The sequence below is a fragment of the Pocillopora damicornis genome, chromosome 12 (assembly GCF_964200805.1).
Source record: "Pocillopora damicornis chromosome 12, jaPocDami1.2, whole genome shotgun sequence".
In the NCBI taxonomy this organism is placed as follows: domain Eukaryota; kingdom Metazoa; phylum Cnidaria; class Anthozoa; order Scleractinia; family Pocilloporidae; genus Pocillopora; species Pocillopora damicornis.
Genome location: NC_142681.1, coordinates 18486175 through 18505780, shown reverse-complemented (window position 1 = coordinate 18505780; position 19606 = coordinate 18486175). Strand labels below are relative to the sequence as shown.

At 38.2% G+C, this 19606-nt stretch overlaps 2 protein-coding genes across 4 annotated transcripts; one reads left to right on the top strand and one right to left on the bottom strand.

The window, feature by feature from the left end:
• The first annotated feature begins 2272 nt into the window (after positions 1 to 2272).
• LOC113686762 (GDP-fucose protein O-fucosyltransferase 4) lies at positions 2273 to 11283 on the top strand. 3 transcript variants are annotated; one of them, XM_089189020.1, is made up of 3 exons: positions 7780 to 7882; positions 8638 to 8757; positions 9322 to 11283. In XM_089189020.1, the coding sequence occupies exon 3, from the start codon at positions 9372 to 9374 to the stop codon at positions 10560 to 10562; it is 1191 nt and encodes a 396-aa protein (XP_089045146.1). In that variant the 5' UTR covers positions 7780 to 7882; positions 8638 to 8757; positions 9322 to 9371; the 3' UTR covers positions 10563 to 11283. The 3 variants fall into 3 exon arrangements, with proteins under 3 accessions (XP_027060228.2, XP_089045146.1, XP_027060227.2); XM_027204427.2 differs by lacking the exons at positions 7780 to 7882; positions 8638 to 8757 and adding an exon at positions 2273 to 2533; XM_027204426.2 differs by lacking the exon at positions 7780 to 7882 and having other exon boundaries at positions 8630 to 8757; positions 9322 to 10578.
• A 564-nt stretch (positions 11284 to 11847) lies between these two features.
• On the bottom strand, positions 11848 to 18994 carry LOC113686763 (CUE domain-containing protein 1). Its single transcript, XM_089189021.1, has 7 exons — positions 18159 to 18994; positions 17666 to 17701; positions 16386 to 16598; positions 15286 to 15349; positions 14820 to 14890; positions 14565 to 14671; positions 11848 to 13672 (listed from the first exon to the last, which is right to left on the bottom strand). The coding sequence occupies exons 1-7, from the start codon at positions 18757 to 18759 to the stop codon at positions 13577 to 13579; spliced, it is 1188 nt and encodes a 395-aa protein (XP_089045147.1). The 5' UTR covers positions 18760 to 18994; the 3' UTR covers positions 11848 to 13576.
• Between the last annotated feature and the right edge of the window lie 612 nt (positions 18995 to 19606).

Genomic DNA, 19606 nt, shown 5'->3' with positions numbered 1-19606 from the left:
GGGTGCAGTTTCGATTCTTTCTGGATCTCGTCAGGTGCCTCCTGTGAGCGAATTCGTCTCGGAGGAGTGACAGGAGTCGCATAGACCCGCAAACACTTTTTAACTTTCGAAGGAACGGCAACAGACAGTGAATCCGATTGCTGCAAAAGGCCTATTACAATGTAAACAAGTTATGCACATAGACTTTCGATCAACAAAACAAGCACTATGATTGGTTGATGCTTGGTGACGTGCCCCTGATCAAATCGAATATATCCCGGCGCAGTTGTTACACGCGCGTCGAAAACAACATCAAACAAGCGACTAAATACAGGAATGGCTCCGACCTGTGATTGGATGATAAAATAGTAAAAGTTAATAAGTTATATCTTAACTCCTTGCTCGTGAGTATTGTTAACCGCGTGTCTCAAAGCAGAACAATGAAATATCAACGCGAGTGAAAACACCGATGTGTCAAACAAGAAATAGTTACTTACGTAGCGAAGGAAAGGCAGCCTTTCTTGTTCGGCGAGTTCGTTCAGCGATGAAAAAGTCATCTGCTGACTAGCTCCGCTGACAAAACTCGTTTAGTCAGTTCAGGCGGACGACCAGAGACTGGACCTATTCCTGTATTTCACCGCTGACAGGAATAGCTCCGACTCAAATGTTTAATTTTTTTTTTTTCAATAATTTTTTAATTATTTTTTAAACTAGTGAGCAGCACTGTGCAAACAGTAGTTGTAAAACTTCTTTATTTTCTGAAGCGTTTCCTCTAACTGTCGTAAACTTCTTCAAGGAGTTTTACAAGTTAACACTAAACGTCTATATTTATAAGCCACTGTTAGCGGCTATTGCGGGGGCCAAGGACCATAAAGCCTTGGCTTGCCCTACGAGCGGGAATAGGCAAAGTTGTGAAAATTTTGAAATTTTCTTTTGAAAATTTTTAGGCGAGGTGAGAAATACTTTTGGGAGCCACTGTTTTAGCCAAAATTTTCAAATTTGAAAAATTGAAGCGGTTTTTTACAGATGATGCCTGGAAAGCAGTTGGCAAATTAGGTTAGGATGTGGTTAATGTTATACTCATTCTTTCTTAAATTTAAGTGGTGTAAATGCCTTATCTAAAACAGTAGTGTGATACAATAGCAAACGAGACATATTCGTTTCAATACAGCGTCATGTGATGAACAGCCCTCACTGAATTTTAGAACAAGTTTCACAAAATCATTTTACTCTTTCTTGTTATTGCCGAAAGCTGTTCGAAGATTGGTTGTACCATCACGGCAAACAGTACTTCGTCATGATTCAGTGCGAGAGCTATTGCCACTGGTTTGACTGGTAAGACGTGTTTTTGGTTTGTTTTGTTTTCTCCTTTTTTAGGTCTAGTGGAGTTGTTAGAAATTACCAAGCAAAATTAATACGCGACTTTCTTCCTTTAGGTGTTGTGCAAAAACAGATGAAGTGCCCGATGAATGGATTTGTCCTTCATGTGAACAACAACCTAGAAAATCAGTTTTCCACGAAAAAAACTCCCTCGATTGCGGCTAAGCCATATTTTTCCAGCAGAGCATACTATAAATTTAAAACATTGGTCGCAGCGTCACGCAACATTGCGTGATTATTTTATATTCATCGCTCTTTCAGTTTTTATCTCAGTGTATAAATTATTTAGCCAGAACGAAAAAAAAAAAAATTAGTATACGCATGAGCTGGAGCCATTCCTGTCTGCGGTGAAATACACGAATGGCTCCAGTCTCTGGTCGTCCGCCTAAACTGACTAAATGAGTTCTGTCAGCGGAGCTTGTCAGCGGATGACTTTTTCATCGTCGGAATATCGCTGAACGACCTCGCTGAACAAGATGGACTCTGCCTTCTCTTCATTATGTAAGTAGGCCATTTCTTGTTTGACTCATCGGTGTTTTCACATTGATATTTCATTGTTCCGCTTCGAGACACGCGGTTCACAATACTCACGAGCAAGGAGTTAAGATATAACTTATTAACTTTTACTATTTTTTATCATCCAGTCACAGGTCGGAGCCATTCCTGTATTTAGTCGTTATACAACATCAAGTGATCAATCATGTCTAACTTAAAAAATTGCGTGATCTTTAGCACGTGCTCACGATTCTTTATTCACGATTGTGAATAAAGAAGTTTTGCCGTCCTTGTTTGTTTATTTTCTTTATTTTGTTTACATTCATGCGGACTCTTGGGAAAACAAAACTAACTGTTTCCCTCGGGACCATTCATTAATTGTATCACGGACTACCTCTTGCGCGTGGGTCACGTAGCCATTGTGATGAGTTCAAAAGACCTCATTGACCCCGTGTTTTGCAACAAGAGAAGTTTCGAAGGCTTAGAGAGGGTAAAAGGTCTATTACTTCTTCAACATGGTTGCCTTTGTTAAAAAAGAAAGCACTTTACGCGCTAAAATGGTGTACTTCTGTGCCCCGACATACAACCATTCAACGGAGAGCCATACATGCAAGTTCTTCCCTTTTCAAAGCGCTGTAAAGGCAAAAGACAAGTACAAACGATGGATCCCTCCGATAATGTTAGTGACAGTATTTATCGAAAATCTCTCTTTCTGAAAACAACGTAAAATACAGCAATTTTGAGCGGATGCTCTATTTTCATCCACTCGAAATCTCGCGGAAATTTACGATTGTCGCATGCGAACAGTTGCATGTGGTGTGTATCGTTGATTTATGATTGCTTTTGTACTCTGTATTATGGTTTTTTTTTTGTTTTTTTTTTTTCATTTTCATTACCCTGTATTGTGAACCGGAATTGAGCCTGAATAGACAGCATACATTTGTTTTCACCATGCGTGAGCAGAAATTTTAGAGGCGGTGAATTCCTACGACCCCTGTGTAGGAGAAGAGATAAAGGGTCCGGCAAGCACTCCAGAGTGTGTGGCTGCCATTTTAGAGATGGTAAAAAGTCGAATGGCCCAGAGATATTTGAATGAAACAAAGACAAATAATATTATTTTTCGAGCAAAGGGGATCTCCTAAGAAGAAAAGGAAGAAATGCTTAAGGAGAAGACTAGTGCTGAGTTAGTGGAAGATGCTCGAAGAAGTTAGCCAGTATCTCTCCAAAAGGGAAAAGTAAATAAGGAAAAAAACATCGCAGGGGGTTATCCTGGACGCAGAACTGGACTTAGCCAAAAGAAGTGTTCAGGATCTCCAGGAACGAGTCAAATATAAGAGCAAGTGTTACACTGTATCAGAACTGCCTGAGAATGGTATTATAATGGAAACTGGCCTTCCAACAAAGGAAGTCTTCAAAATTGTTGTAAGACATGCCTCGAACTTTAAAGATTCCATCAATTATTTCAGGGGCTGGAAGGTTGAATCAGTCATTTTTGAGGACCAGATATTTATTGCCCTAATGAAGGTCAGGAAAAACGACACAGACCTTCACCTGGTTCAACTGTTTAATTGTAGTGTTGCTACAATTTGCCACATCATCACAACTTTCATTCATGTATTGCATAGCATTTTCTTTCATGACATAATGACATCTATTCCCACACAAGAAACAACCTAGCTGCACTATCCTCTTTCTGTCAATTTGGATCTTGTCATATAGTGATAGACTGCACTGAAATCAAGTTTGCAGCACCTGTGCTGATGAGTCAGCACAGTGCAACACACTCTTCTTACAGAGGAATGAATTCATTCAAAGTCATTATTGGTGTTGCACCCAATGCTGAAATAACCCATGTAAGCAAGTTATACATGTTTCATTTGCCAATAAAGCCATTATACAGGAGTCAGGCCTCCTCAATCACTTAACTCCTGAGGATATGATTCTAGTGGACAAAGGGTTTCTTATTCAGGACATTGTGCCTCATGGAGTTTCAGTTAAAATCCCACCTTTTCTAAACAAAGGGGCTTTCACAGAGAGTGAGGCCAAAGCTACAAAGGGAATGGCGAGGTGCCACATACATGTAGAAAGAGCACATGCATGGCTAAAAGACTTCAGAATCTTAACCTTCATCCCCTCCTACCTTTGTTGTTACTCTGATATTCTTTTGAAGCTGAGTGCTGCTCTTGTTAGGTTACAATTTCCATTAGTCATGGAGAGGTGTGAAGATAAGGTTTTTGAATAGTTTGGTTCATTTTATATTACTGAATGTGATATTACCCATTAAGGTCAAAAATAACATTGATGATAAATTTCAAGTTAAGAATATCTGGCATTGAAACACATTTATACTTCCACCACAACTGCTTCCCCATACACTACATAGGATTAGGGTAAGGAGGCAAAAAATCCTCCAGATAAGACTGTTTCCTTTCAACATAACTAAATCAAAGCAAATGAATAAAGAAACTGTGGTGTTGCATCAGTGGGAGAGTATAACAGGGTAATTTAGTGTTGCCAATTGGCCACTGTTAAGAGTCTAAAGGCTGATGTTTCAAGCGTTAGCCCTTTGTCAGAGTGATTGATGAGGGGCTAACCCTCCAAACATCAGCATATAAACTCTTTACTGTGGCCAATTTTGCGTTGTTACTGTTAAATCAATGGCATGTGGCTTTCTTTTATTTATTAAATACTTTGTCATCATCCTCAATGAGAGCAGCTATAAAATTTGGAAATCAATGAAAGGCCAAAACTAATTTTCAGTCATTTGTCTGAACTTTGTTAAAAGAAATGTTACCTAAATATTTGAAGCATGCAAGAAAATTACAATTTCCCTTCCACAACTTTTGGAAATAAATTATTATAATAAAATTGCATAAGCAGGGGATGTTTGCTGCCCATGCTTCATCTTTTTCAATTTTTAAAATGGCAACATCTTTTGTGGTCCATACAACCAAAAAACAGAAGTTTCTATGCAAGTATATCTCCCCCAGCACTTGGTGCCAATAGACATAGTCTTTTTTAAGTACATAGCCCAGCCCACTCTCACTACTCTCGAGGCAAAGTGCTATTGACCTAACAGCCTCTTCAAGTGAGAGGTTTCTTTCTGTGTATGGTCAATTCACTTCCAGTCCCATGATCAACAATGCCATCTTCATCTAATTTAGTTCTGTGAACCAAACAGTCCAGCTGTTGTTGGTTTCTTCTAGCTCAAAGAAATTCCTCAGAGAGAAGAATTTCCTCAATAGTATGCTGACTTTAGGGGGCTCAGGGCTTTTTTCAGATCCTCATACAGTGCAGCTCGATTGGCGTGTGTTGGCTTTCTTGACCAAGCATAGTAACTCTTGGGCAGAGGAAATAATTGACAGACCACCTGATTTGAAAGCAATTGGTTGGGCTTTCTTTTCTTCCAACGACATTCCACGTCTGTACGGCTCAGAGGGTGGTCCCGTGAATGAAAAGGGCGGCCGCGTGACTACACTTAACCCTTTAACTCCCACATCAAATTTGTAATTCTCCTTACTGTCGACCATACACATCATGTAAAGTTAGTTCAGAGAATTTAGTATCGGATCAACTTATTGTCTCCAAATTTATATTTTTCTTTATTCTCATCACTTTTCTGGTTGAAATTGTATTGATATTGTAAGGAGAAATTCTCTCTTAGTCACTCATGGGAGTTAAAGGGTTAAACGCCTCTCTCGGCCATTCGTGCTCAGCTTTTTTTTATTTCTTGCTAATCGTCCGAGTAAATCTGCAGTTTAGTACGTAATGAAAGATAATTCAAATGGAAAATACGCTTTTTAGGAGGAAAAAGTTTTAGTTGCAAAGTGATTCATCGGCCGTCGTTCGAAATTAAAAAGTCCAATGTTGTACTTAAATTGCTTGTGCTTACCGTGACTTTATAAGCCTTTTTTTCCAGACTTGCATGCACTTCTCCGTGTAAAATTCCTTTGTTGTTACTTAAAAGACTCCAAATGATCAGATTTGTAGTGATTTTCTTCTTTTTTGATAAATTTATTTTCATCTGAAAAGAACGATAGCAGGGACGCGATTGACGGTATAGCCATTTTGAATGAAGTGCGTGATTGTTTGGAACACATTTTTCACTGTCAAGACAACGTGACGTATCCCTTTAGGATTACCTCGCTACCACCAAAGTTGTTCACTCGAACGCGACACGATGCAAATAACTCACTTTTTTTTATTTCGACTATAAAGCAACTCAATCAGAGTACGTACACCGCCTGACCACGACTACTCAAATATATGGCTAAAAAAACCCACTGGCAAAAGTCTGATGGCCATGTAATAGCGTGCAAATGGTTTATCGGTGACTACAACTTGCGAAGGTCCACTTCAGAGGTTTTTCAATGACTTTGCATCGTATATTGTTCTTTAGATACATATCTACACCTCCAGCATAGGAACATATTCAAAACTGTAACTTGGTATGGTTGGATTGAAGTTAAATCAGTTCGAATCGCACAGAAGAATTGAGGAAATAACTAGATATCAGCTCAACACATATCTGATAGCAAGTTTCATGTATTCATATCACCACAACAATCTACCAAATGACAAAAACGCATACCAACATTAACAATACATATTGTACATACTAGAACTGATTTTTGGAATTTTTTTTTAATTTGGTATAGAGGAGCATCTCATGGAACAATTTGCCGAGTGATATTAGAAACATTTTCTCTTCATTTGTTTAAGAGGTTGCAAAAATTATATTGCGAGAGCCTACCATATAATGTACACGAGGATGTTCATGATAAGCCTGTCATTATAGATGAAACTTCGAAACCGTATTCAGTTTGCCAGTCCCTGTTATTATTGACGTAGAACAAAATAATATAAACCTTTTACTCTTTCATGTAGAACTATGTACGTTTTCTGTAATGACTAAATAAATACTATTGCGGGGATCTTTCCAAAAGCTCAATAGAGCTTGCTAGATCTCCTGCCTCTAAGAGTTTAATTCGTTTCAAAAGGCAAAATAAATGGCAACACATTATCTGGATCGATAGTGTAACTGTCGAATATTAAGATGGGGTTAGTTATGGCTTGACTCGACAAATCATACCCGCTTATGTTTGGTGAATGATTTGAGGAAATTATAAAAATCAAAAGTTTTCATGGATTGAGCGGCTAGTTATCAGGAGGAATGTTCAGAAAGATATCAGTGTCACGTCTTTCGCTCATTGAAACGAATATCACCTCTTTCGGAAGTTTTGTTTTTTCTTTAAAGTTGATGAAGTCTGTTGTATCTTTGAGATATAATTTCTGTTGTTGGCCGAAGAATTTTATCTATGTAACAGGATAGTTTTTTTTTTTCTGTTGATCCTTCGGTGGGTGGAATTTTTGTCTCATTCAAATTTCTCCCTTTGATCTTTCATTATGGTCGCTAGCAGGAGCCCATTACTGGCCAGAGCCCATTATCCTGCCATATTTTCCGTCGAACTTTTGTTCCGACAACAACTGTCACAATTAAACGATCAGACGGTATACAAGATTCTGATATACCCAAACGACCTTCGGTTATTTTACGGAGGCTTTTCATCGGAAGTCATAATGTATTCCCTAGTCTCGTTCCCGGACTACCTCTCCTTGTGGGCGTTAGCCTATTTCTATGGTGCTCTGGAAACAAAATTTTGCAAATCATTCAGTTTCATTTTAATGATTTTTTTTTCGCATATACGAGTCGAAAAGTTCAATTCCTGTTTTATATAGATGAAGATGAGTGCACGAAACTTGATTCAACGAGTAATGGATTTTAGGAATTTACAGTCCTGCCGTAAATAGCTTTGTTCGGATAAAGTTAAAAATAAGTTTCTATAGTCTAAATTAAGATTTCGCGTCAAGAACATTTGTGTGAATTGTCTCAACCTTGCACGGAAGATATATTGGTTCCTGATGGTCTTGCAATATCATGTTATTCTCCGCTTTACGTGCGCATTTAGGCGAGTGTTCACGACACATGTATCTTTTATCGATTCTTACTGGTCCTGTGTTAATCGTGGTGAGTTGAGTTTCAATTTTCTTTCTTTAACATCAAGTTAAGAAAATTCCGAGAACACTATATATGATACTGAAAGTTTTATTTCTGTCAGTACCTACTGCCTTTCACAGCGTTTTTCTGCTCTATATAGAGAGGGTATTTACAATTGATGTGAAAGCTAATTTTGATTAACCTCGAGATTTGGTTTTGCTGGATATATTTATGTAAGGTGTTATCCTTTGGATTGGCCAATTTATGCTGAGTCGACGTAAAGTGAAAGTCTAAAATAATTTAATAACGACTAGGACTACCCGTAGGATAAGTCCTATGATTCTTTTCTAGAGGGTTAATCCTCCATGATGAAGTAAATCCATGTTATTTTGATTTCGTTTGGAAAAAAAGGCGAATAGTAGAATCCGAAACATACGAGACGTCAGTATCCCTGTTTAAAAATCAGAGTCAGAGACAAAACTGTTCTAACTACTCAGCTCTTATTTTCGTACGTACCAATGCAATGAACTTTTCTATAGAAAGAAAATTGTTGCACTGCGGGGAAAATCGCATCACGTACTTTTTCGCTACATTTCTGTCACTAAATCAGCGATATAACTTAACCAAAAAAGAAAAGGAAATTATAAAGGCAATATATCTTAACCAAAAGCAAAAATTACAAAAGACTACCTGACCTATGACAGCGTCTTACTGTATTTTGTTTTATTTGGAAGAGGATCAGAAATATCCAAGCATTCTGTAAAGATATTTTCAATTTCTTACAGATTTGTTCGAAACATTTGAGGACGTCAAATGTTACAAGTATTCTTTATAATTAATGGGATAATAGTGGCCGTAATCACATAAACTCCCGAGCTACGATGACATAAATAGCTCCCAGCAAGGTAAGGGCGAAAATCCGAAGAAAATAGGAACGATACACATCTCATTATTTTATTCATGGTTTTAAAGAATATCAAGCAAGACAATGAAGAAAGTCTAGTACTTCTGATGCCAAAAATAGCTGTACCTACGATGTTTCTGACAACGGGTACTTACTCGAAACTTAGACAAAACAATTGCTTATTTACCGAAGTTAAGGCCACGCTAACGTTTAAACATCAGTCCTTGTTGTGCTCCTTTTATAAGGAAAGGAATGGTGAATTTACACAGGCTTTCTTGTTGGCTTTTCGCGATATGGTAGCTAAAAAGGTGAACAAAGATAATTTCATTCACCTGATGACTACACAATTACCAATATTATATGTGCGGGTGCTCCATTCACCGCCGTGGATAGTCTTCATCTCTTTGTATGGAAGCTGGTGAAAATCTAATTTGTGTTTATGGTATTTTTCTGCGTCCTAGTAGTTTAATTGAGACTTCGAGTCAGTCTCTTGCCCTAATATATTTGATAGAAAACATTATGTAGTTCTTCACTGACCCCAGTACATTCATGTTTTGACCAACAGGGGTACAAGAACAATAACAAAGGAGACTGTCGACTCAAACATGGTTTAAAATGGCAGGGAAATCTTTTGCTTTAACATTTCTACTTTTCCTTTTTATCTTAACGGTGCTATTATGGAAATTCGAAACAAATTTCTTCGGCCCAAAAGGTAGTTCGCTGGTTGTGTATATCAACTCCATAAGATCAACGAAAGAGACTGCCAAGCGGGAAATATCTACGCTCATGGACTCGAATCTAAAGACCAACGAAAATCGTTCTTACACAATTCACCACAAAAAACTGCAATGGCTCATCGTTTACTGGTCGACATATTTTCAAGTTAAGCTAGATTTACATCTTTCTTGGAAGCAGGGAGACTGCCCTGTGGCCTGCGAGGTGTCAAGTGATCATTCACGAGCGAATGAGGCAGACGCCTTTGTAGTCCATGCGCGAGATTCGCACATGATACCTCCAAATAAATCCGTACCGTGGATCCTTCAAACACAAGAAAACCCTGTGTACACTCCCTCTCTAACCAATCCCTATTTTATGTCAAAATTTAATCTGTTGCAAAGTTATCGCCTGGACTCGGACTTCCCCGATCCAACTTTTACAAAGCCAAATGCGACACCACCAGTTCCCTTTAAGGACAAAGATGGACTCATTCTGGCCGTATTTTCCAACTGTGAACCCGTGCGGACGGAATACATGAGACAGTTGATGAAGTTTGTACAGGTTGACTCGTATGGAGCCTGTCTAAGGAACAAACAAGGTCTAGTCAACAGATATGGTTCAGAGAACGGGAAAGAATTCCGAGAAGTCAAAACCGACCTAGCCAGAAGATACAAGTTCTCTTTGGTTTTTTTCAATCAGGATTGTGATTACTTCGTGGACGCACAACTAAGTCATGCTCTGAATGCAGGCTCAGTTCCCGTGGTAATGAGCACAGACAAACTTGACGAGTTCCTGCCAGGAAATCTCAAACGCTCCGTCATAAGAGTTCGTGATTTCAAAAGTCCACAGCAACTGGCGGAGTATCTAAAATACCTTGGTAACACTGAGGCAGAATACAACAAATTCTTAGAGTGGAAATGGAGAGGTTTTGGAAATATCACTGACACTGTTATTGGAAACTTTTGGTTTCCGAAATATCCACTTTATTGTCAAATTTGCGTAGCTCTTTCAGAGCGCCGAGTACACAAGAATGGCCTCAAGCAAATTCCGTGCAAGTCAAGAACTTTTAACGACTGGGGAATAAATTGAGAAATCTAGTTTGCTCTATTTTTTAGAGACCTTACAAAATATTTGTTGGGTATTTTTTTACCATCCCAATTAATTCGAAAGTTTTGCTTTGACTTTCTCGAACATCATCCACATTTGTACAGCAACATTGTTACGCGCGATTGAACCATTTTTTTTTTTTTTTTTTTTACGAACTATCAAAATTACTAATACAGTGTCGTTTGAACCGGCTGACAACAAAGGTGTTACATTTCAGCCAACCATCCCCAGCGGTTCCACCTCGCTCTTTAACCCTTTACGCCCTAAAATCAGTATGCATATTCTCCATACTGCTCTAAATACATTTCCTGAGGTGCTGACCAGGAGAATTTGTTTACCAATCAAAAGCTTATTTCGTTGGTGATCATTTCCTTTATTCTCATAACCATAACGTGTGATTCAGGGGTGATATTGTGGGGAGAAATTTGATGCTAGTCACTCTTATGGTTTAGATGGTTAAAGGTTGAAACTACATGTATGGTACGACGTTGCTCTTTTGATTTATTTCCGAGAAAAACTATTTACATTGACCACAAGTCAAGTCAAGTGATCGCCATGCATGTGTTTACGACTGTGAGCAGAATCTTAGTAACACAGTAAAATCAACGCCTCCACATCGCACTTATTAAATATGTAAGGATTTTAAAGTGAGATTGTGTAGGAGGGTGAATGAAAAATTAAAGAGCTTTAACGCTGCCATTAATCACGTTACGGAATTCTCGAAAGACGGGTGCGCTTTTCCAGGGGATATAAGATCTAGTGAGCCTGAATTGCGAGTACAAGATATCATTATCCGTACCATTTCGCTTCTCTTTTTTATTTATTGTTGTACGTGACAAAGTTTTTTACTTCAAAATCTACCAAGTTATGCAATGAAAAATGTTTAATCGAGCAGCCTTAAGGTTGAAGTAAGTTGCTGATTTTGCCACCATTTCATACAACAAATATTTTTTGTCTCTACATTTTGTTTCCACATTTGGCGTCAACTTTGATTACTAAACAGACGCAAAGCAACGCTCAATGTATTTGCCAAATAGTAAGCGAGTAGCGCAGCTTATAATATTGCCACATTTGTGATTGAACACAAGTACTTTTGTACGAAAAATATACCTATGATTCCCACCTAAGACAATGACCGCCAACGAATTCCCAGCCTTAAACAAGATTGTACAAATCCTCGAGTTCACTACCCTCCTGAAACGTAATCTCTGTCATGATTTTGCCATGTTTATGTTGGTTGAAAAAAAAGTTAATACTTTTCGAAAGGTTTATCAAACAAATCTAAATTTAATACTGAATTTTATCTATGTATTTTGCAATGATTTATATAAACTATCCCTGGGTGTATGCCTTTCCCGCAGACTTTCATTTCCCAGAGTTGCCCGCTTATAAATTAGTTGGATAAATAGTTTGCAATTTACGTGTACATATTAACTATTGACACCGAACGGGGACAATTCCCTTGGTTCAACTTAACATAACACGTTCCTTTCAACATACATATTCCCGTTAACACTGCATAGGACGAACTTTAAAATAAAAATTAAAAAAAACCCTAAATCGAAGACCAAAAATTAAGCCTTTCACTTTTTAAACTCGTGTTAAGTTTCCATCTGTATTGGAGACGAAGGAAATTTTTCCCGTCCACGTCACAAGTCATCGACCGTCGAAACGCTTGACTGCATTTTCGGACATGCTCAATCCACTATTTTTCGTCCACCGAGCCACACGTTTCCACTGACCGTCTCCCCGATCACGTGGGCAAAGGAAACGGAGACGACAGGAAACGAGAATGACCAAAGCATCCAATGAGTAGTGACATCATTGTTTCCCAAAAGTTCCGTTTTCTAAATGTTTTCTGTCCAAACCGAAATGGAAAGCCGGCTTTTTTAAGTTCACTACTTTGAATAGCTCCTTTTTCGGTGAATTAGTATAGATGGTCAGCCGAATTGTAAATGGGTTCAACCCAGGAGTAATTGTTGATCGTGCAGTCTGGGTGAGAGTTGTTCTGAGAATGGGCTGTTGTTGTTTACAGCGCTTTTTTTGTTGTTGTAATGACTGACATTTCGACAACCTTAACGAATTCATCATCTGAGTGATTGACGAAGAGCTTGTCATTCGCATTTTTTAAGTACACATCTTCCACGTCATTGTACAATATATATATCAAAATAAAAAGAGAGTTATTTTAGTATATACCACTAATTGGCTAGTTCGGAAGTGAATAGCAAGTACTAGTCACCTCCCAGCAGGTGATGAGACCGAGTCGCCCGTCAAGAGTTTAATTTCTGACGATTTTTCGGTATAGTGAAAGAAATAAACCGAGTTTTTGGTATCTGTGTGGTATATAATAAAAAAATTATTCACCTTAGCGTCTGTGAAAGTGGTGAATAATTGTTAATATTGCTAGTATGACTGTAAGTTTGTTAGTTCATTAGAAAAATTCAAATGCTCTCGTGCTCTGTCAGCTTTGGCAAATCTGATCAAATGAACTAGTCCTAATGATTGTTGTTTTGTAGGATAATTATTCGAAATATTGTTCCACAGCCTTTCATAAACTTTCTGAAACTGTGTTGGGGGGTAGATGCAACGCTAATGAAAATGCTTTTTTTTTCAACACACAAACCTTTCATTCTCGTTCATGATGGAGCTGTACCTGTGTTCCCTTTTCAACCCAACTAATATTAACCTCAAGATCAATCATCCCGATGTTACATTTCATCGGATTTTCAACTCAGTCTCATCCATCCCCTTCCCTTCTATTAGTGTGCATGCACTCTCCTTCAGCCAGGCGTGGTACTCAGATTCTGAGTCAGCCATGACACTTGCATTAAATTAAGTCTCGGTTACTGATTATCACAGTACTTCAGGCTTGTACTCTTTCATTATTTAGGTTGGGGTGTGCACTGTTTACACCAAAATTAGTAATTTCTACCCCCTGTAACAAACCTGAATGACAGTTGAAATCATTTTTCTCACTACGTACATATATATTTCTAGTTTTCTTGTTTAAATTGAAACTCGTTATCGTCAGAGAAGAAGACTATTGGCTCGATACTTCCAGCTGCCTTCCTCTGTTCTGCCTCTGGTGGCTTCATGAAAAGAAAGAGTAAATAATTCAATTAAGTATTATTATATGAGCCCTTTAGATCCCAGCATCGGTATACATATTCTCCATACTGTTCTCTATACATCTCCTAAGGAGCTGATAAGGAGAATTTGTTTAACAATCAATAGCTTCTTTAGTTGGTGATCATTTCCTTTATTCTCATGACCTTTATGTTTGATTCAGGGATACTACTCAGTGGCAGAACCAGACCTTGAGCTAAGGGGGGGGGGGGGGGTTTCTTCCTTCTTTTCTTTTTTTAACCAAAATAAGGGGGGCCTGGGCCCCTCCCCTAAATCTGCCACTGATACTGTAAGGAGAAATTAGCTGCTAGTCACTCTCAGATGTCAAAGGGTTGACATGTCATCCTTCAGTTTAGTATAATAACTAGATTTGTAAAATATAATCAAATGTTTGAGTCACATGAATAAGGAGAGTAGGAAAGATTTTCCAGTGAACATGTCCTACACTTGACCCCTACAGTACTTGTAATTAGGGACAGGCCAGTTTGTTGTATTAAGAATTATTAGTAATGATCACTGAGTCTTGATAAAACAGGGCTACACTATTGGTCTTTTCAAGAGGGCTTAAATGCACCAGGAATTCCCCATCTCAAAATCTATGAAAGAAATTCACAGTTTGTAGTCACTGTCAAAACAAGGGTAACCCCTACAATTATTCTAGGTCCCAATGCAAATAAATGCAAATGAGCACCACGTGGGCAGGGGTAATTATGAACACTCTTCTCATACCTCTCTTCCCCCCAAAAATACCAATAGTGCTGCACACTGCACAAACATGTATAAAATAATAAAAATCTAACCAGCAAATTGGATATAAAACAACACTTTGGAAATCAACAAGTAACCTGTCCATACCTTCTGCTGAGAGGCAGTCTTTTTAGGTGATTTTTCTATTTCACTGTCCTCATCTCTCTCGTCCATAATTTCCAGCCTAGCAGATCCCATGGCATTCAGCATTTCATCTGTGGTTAGAAAGAACAAAACAATACAAATTATTCAAGAGAAAAGTAAATATGTAGCAATCTTTAGAAATATAATTAGTTATGCCCATGTCAATCAAAGAACAAGGAACCACACATAAAAAGTTACACCTCATGATTATAAACCCACCATCATCGTCATCATCATTGTAACCTTCCAGAAGGTTGGCAGTGGATGCAGCAGTACCAGTAGCAATGAGACTTCAAGGTTAAGAAACATAATCTATAGCATCTTTCAGTAACACCACAGACTACCCATGTTTCCAATACATTCATTAGGAGTCAAACTCAGGAGTTACTTTTATCATTATTATTATTATTTCCAAAGGGGTTATGCTATAGGTGAATTTTTCTCCTCTCCTCCCTAATGCAATGTTGAACACTGAAGTTTGAATTTTAGTATTATCCAACATTGCAAGGAGGAATAGGGTTGCCCAGACAAATTTTATAGGTCTCACAACAAACTTGGATTTTTAATAAACTTTCCAGCACAAATATTTTGTTGAAGACTATCACAATCTAGATGAAAAGTGAGTTAAACTAAGGAATACACTAACACAAAATGTGGCAACTCTCTCTGCCTGTGTAAAGGATACTTTGTTCGGTTGACATTCTTTCTGTGAAACATTCGCGCCAGCTTGTCAAACTTCTTTCTTGTACCTGAAGATTAGCAAAATGATGAAAAGTAATTAATAACATATTACAGAATTAAAAAAAAAAACAACAAAACATATACAGTCGCACTTGTATTAAGAAGCACTGTATTAAGTCACCCTGTATTAAACAGTTAGTTGTGAAAGTTCCAAAATTTTTCCCTCTTAAGTATTGTAATTTTAACCTTTTTTTAAAAGCAGTCAACCCCTTTCAAGTAGTTGTGGTCACCCTTGACTAAGTCATACCTTTACTGATAAGCCACTTAAAGCAGAACTACAAATAATCTCTTGAGTCAAATTTATTCTCAAAATCAGTGTTAGCACTTTAAGTTTGAATTTATGCAAGGTCTTGCAGATTATCTTTCTTCTTTGGACTGTTGGGACAACTACATGATTGTTTTATATAAAAGCATCACCCATGTAATTTGCCGGTTAACCTCTATTAACCCTTTACACACTAACATCATTATGCATATTCTCCATACGGTTCCCTATACATTCTCTAAGGTGCTGATGCTGAGAATCTGTTTCATAATCCAGAGCTTTTCTCATGGGTGACCATTTCCTTTATTCTCATTACCTTAATACCTGATTTGTGGGTGATATTGTAAGGAGAAATTAGATGCTAGTCACTCTTAGGAGTTAAAGGATTCAGCCCTCAACCTGTATTAAAGGGTCACCCCAACATTCCCCAAGGGTGACTGCTTAGGGGTTTGACTGTAATGTAACTTGTTTGATTCCGCACAGGAATTTCTTTAGCACGCATAGGATCAACAATGGCTTTTTTCCAGGAGTGAAAAATGCTTCAGTCATTTCTGTCCAGCCCAATAGTGATTAATATGCAACTTCCCTTTATAATATCCATTCATTATCCAGCAAACAGGTAATGAGAATACTCAAACTTATCAGGTAAAAGTTGTTATCTCGATCTAACACCAAATTCTTTGAACTAATTTACAAGGAAATGTGTAGCAGCTAGAGGGGAGAATGAACAACTAGATATTGGGAGGTTAGGGGTTAAATATTGAAAACATAGTGCTTACTCTTTCCCATGTGCTTTAACTTCTCCCTCAAGACAGCATCATCATGTGGGGAGGCTGAATCTGCAGCTGGTGCTGAGTGTCCACCAACTGCTCCAGCAGTCTCTGAGCTCCCAGGCAACACTTGTGTTGGAGTCTGAGGTTGAGGTGCATGCCTACTACTGTTGCTTCCTCCAGCTGCGACTGGAACATTTCTGGAAGGGGCTTCTACTGGTGCTGTGCGAGAGGACAGTACAAATGCATTTAAAATCATACCAAGTACAACAATCTGTGAGAGATAATCTAGTCTTGGTTCTAAACTGAAATATAAAATAATGTAATGCAAACAAGTATGTCCAATACTATGGATCGGTACAAGTCATCTAATGTAGATCTAGTGCCCCTCACTAGGGAGACCAACAGTTTCTCACCGTAATGCAAACAAGTATGTCCAATACTATGGATCGGTACGAGTCATCTAATGTAGATCTAGTGCCCCTCACTAGGGAGACCAACAGTTTCTCACCGATTCGTCAATCCAAGCATTCAATCACTACGGAAACCATGGAAACAAAACAAGTTGTAATACTGTGCTGTCTATCCATGAATGTCATTAGGGAGATTTTTTCACCATAAAACCTCTGCGCAAAGTGCACAAACAAGAAGGTCCTTGCACTACTAAAAGTGCCACATAAAGTACACAAATAGCAAGAGTATTCTTCGTTCCAAAAGTACTGCGTGAAGTGCACAAACAACAAGAGTATTCCTTGTTCTAAAAGTACCATGTAAAATGCACCAAGAAAAAATTATTCCTCATTCTAAAAGCACAGCATGAAGTGCACAAATAACAAGAGAAACCTTTGTTCTAATGAAAAGCAATGCGCGAAGTGCACAAACAACAAAAGCATTCCTTGTTCTAAAAGCAACACATCTCCCTAATAACATTCATGGATAGACAGTACAGCCTTTTGACTTGTTTTGTTTCCATGGTTTCGGTAGCGAATATTCATGTTTGACAAATTGTACGACTTGTGATTACATTAGACGACATGTATCAAGCCATGGTATTGGACAACCCTCAATGCAAAACAGAAACAGCCTTTATTAAACACCCTTACACAATCTTTTACAAGCATTGCTTTGTTGCTGAGAACGTACAAACATTTACAAAGAGCGATATTGCTTATCTAAGACACCCACACATACAAAATATTTCATAAATATTATAATAGCCTGAAAATCCATGATTTAACTACTTACTTACTTATATACATTTACAACCGAAGCTTTTGAATATAACTTACTCATGTTCCGAGATGGAAATGTATTTCTTTGCCCGTCTGTAGATTAACAAAATAAAATCATTTTGAGTTTCAAGTGCATTTCATTTCGTCAATACATACACTGTTCGACACAGGAGTGCACAGATTAAAATGAATCAGATATACTGTTACTTTCCTATCATCAAGGAAAAAACAACAAACAAATGATTAATTAAATACTATTCTCACAACAGGTTTTTTCGGTAGTTCCTCATTACGTATTTTTAAATATTTAATGAAACTGAGACAAGGAGAAAACAATTATGAAACATTCAATTGCCGGAAGATATTAAAATTGAAATTGTATCCATAGCATACATCAAAAACCTCTTGAAAGTAGGCGAATTTGAAAACTGAAAAAACTGTACCACGTATATCCTGTTTCAAATTATAAAGTACTCACTTGAGTCTATGGTAATTTGTTACTTCATAAAACAATTACATACCTTAACTCACGCTAAGAATATTCACAAACCTTTTTCCAATGACAACATAAAATCCTTATTATGCCTCAGCTCTCTCATAAATTCTTCATTCTGCAAGACCATGGCCAATTTTTCATCTTCCAGAAATCTTTCTAGCTCTTGGTCGCCCATACTGTCGCCAAAAACGCCGGTAGAACTCGTTGAAGGAGGACCAAGACGTAAAAAATCATCCGGCAATTTGCCCAGTAATGGTGGGTTCCATGCCGAGTAAGGTCTAGCAGGAAGCGGCCGAGATGGACTCCCAGAACTCCGCGAAATTTCTTGATTTCGAGGTGTGTAAGCTGGAGGCGGTTCTGAACGATCCACATCACTGTAAGAAGGTAAAGGGGGAAGATCAGACTGCGTTGAAGATGTTCCTTCCATGTCAAGTCCCATCGATAACAGTTGATCAATGGTGGCATCTACCAAGCCGTTGTTAGCGCGCAAAACTGCTTCTATAACTTCCCGATCCACGTTAGGAAACATGTGTTTAAAGTCGTTCATGGCCGCAGTGAAGTCCAGTTGTCTTGGCTCGTTATTGGCTTGACCAGTTGTCCGTGGCCTTTCAGGAGGACGTTGCATAAGGTTCGTACCTCCGAACATTGGAACCATTTTCAATTCTAGCTACCGTAGGTTAACTTTGCGTCGTCGAAACAAGAAAATACCGTTAATAAACTTCTGTTAGTCTGTCTTTCAGTTAAAGGAGTGACCAACGTTTTAGTTCAAGATTTAGCCCAAGGAATACGGCATTCCACGCAGAAATTCTGTATTTGTTTTTAAGCGGAAGGCCTTCGGTTCCTGTGTCTATGAAACCATGAAAGTGACTCAGTTTCCTTGGTGTCTTATTGGCACCAGGCTCTGTCGGACAGATAGGGTCGAGCGACCCTGGCAGAACACGCAAGAGGGCCGAAGGCTCCTTTGAAACATTTTTCAAGCCTCTGTATTCATACCAAAGATTTTAGTGAATGATCAAAACAGCCAATCAGTGTGATCAAGATAAAATTGTTACACGGTAGGTGACAGTAATGTAGAATCAATGATTTTTTGAGCGCTCAGGGTAACTAAAATTAGTATGAATCTATCAGCGTTTTCTCACAAATACGGCGGCAGTATGATTGGCTTCGCTACTCGCTGTCTATTTCGTGATAATTAGGTCCGACATAATCGATATTTGTATTCAGAAAGAAGAGAATTCTAGCTCGGAAGGTAACCCGCTCTTCGACAAATTTGTTGTACTTTGTATGTAAACAGAAAGCACCTGTATGGATCACACATTGAGGTCAGGAGAATGTAAGAAATGATCAACTACAAAAGAGGCTGTCGATTGTTAAACAAATTCTCCTTGTCAGCATCTTGGGAAATGTATATAAATCATTACAGACAACATGCATATTTGTATTAGGATTTAAAGGATTAGATCATGAAAACTGCGAAAAACTGCAATTACCACCGGTGTTTT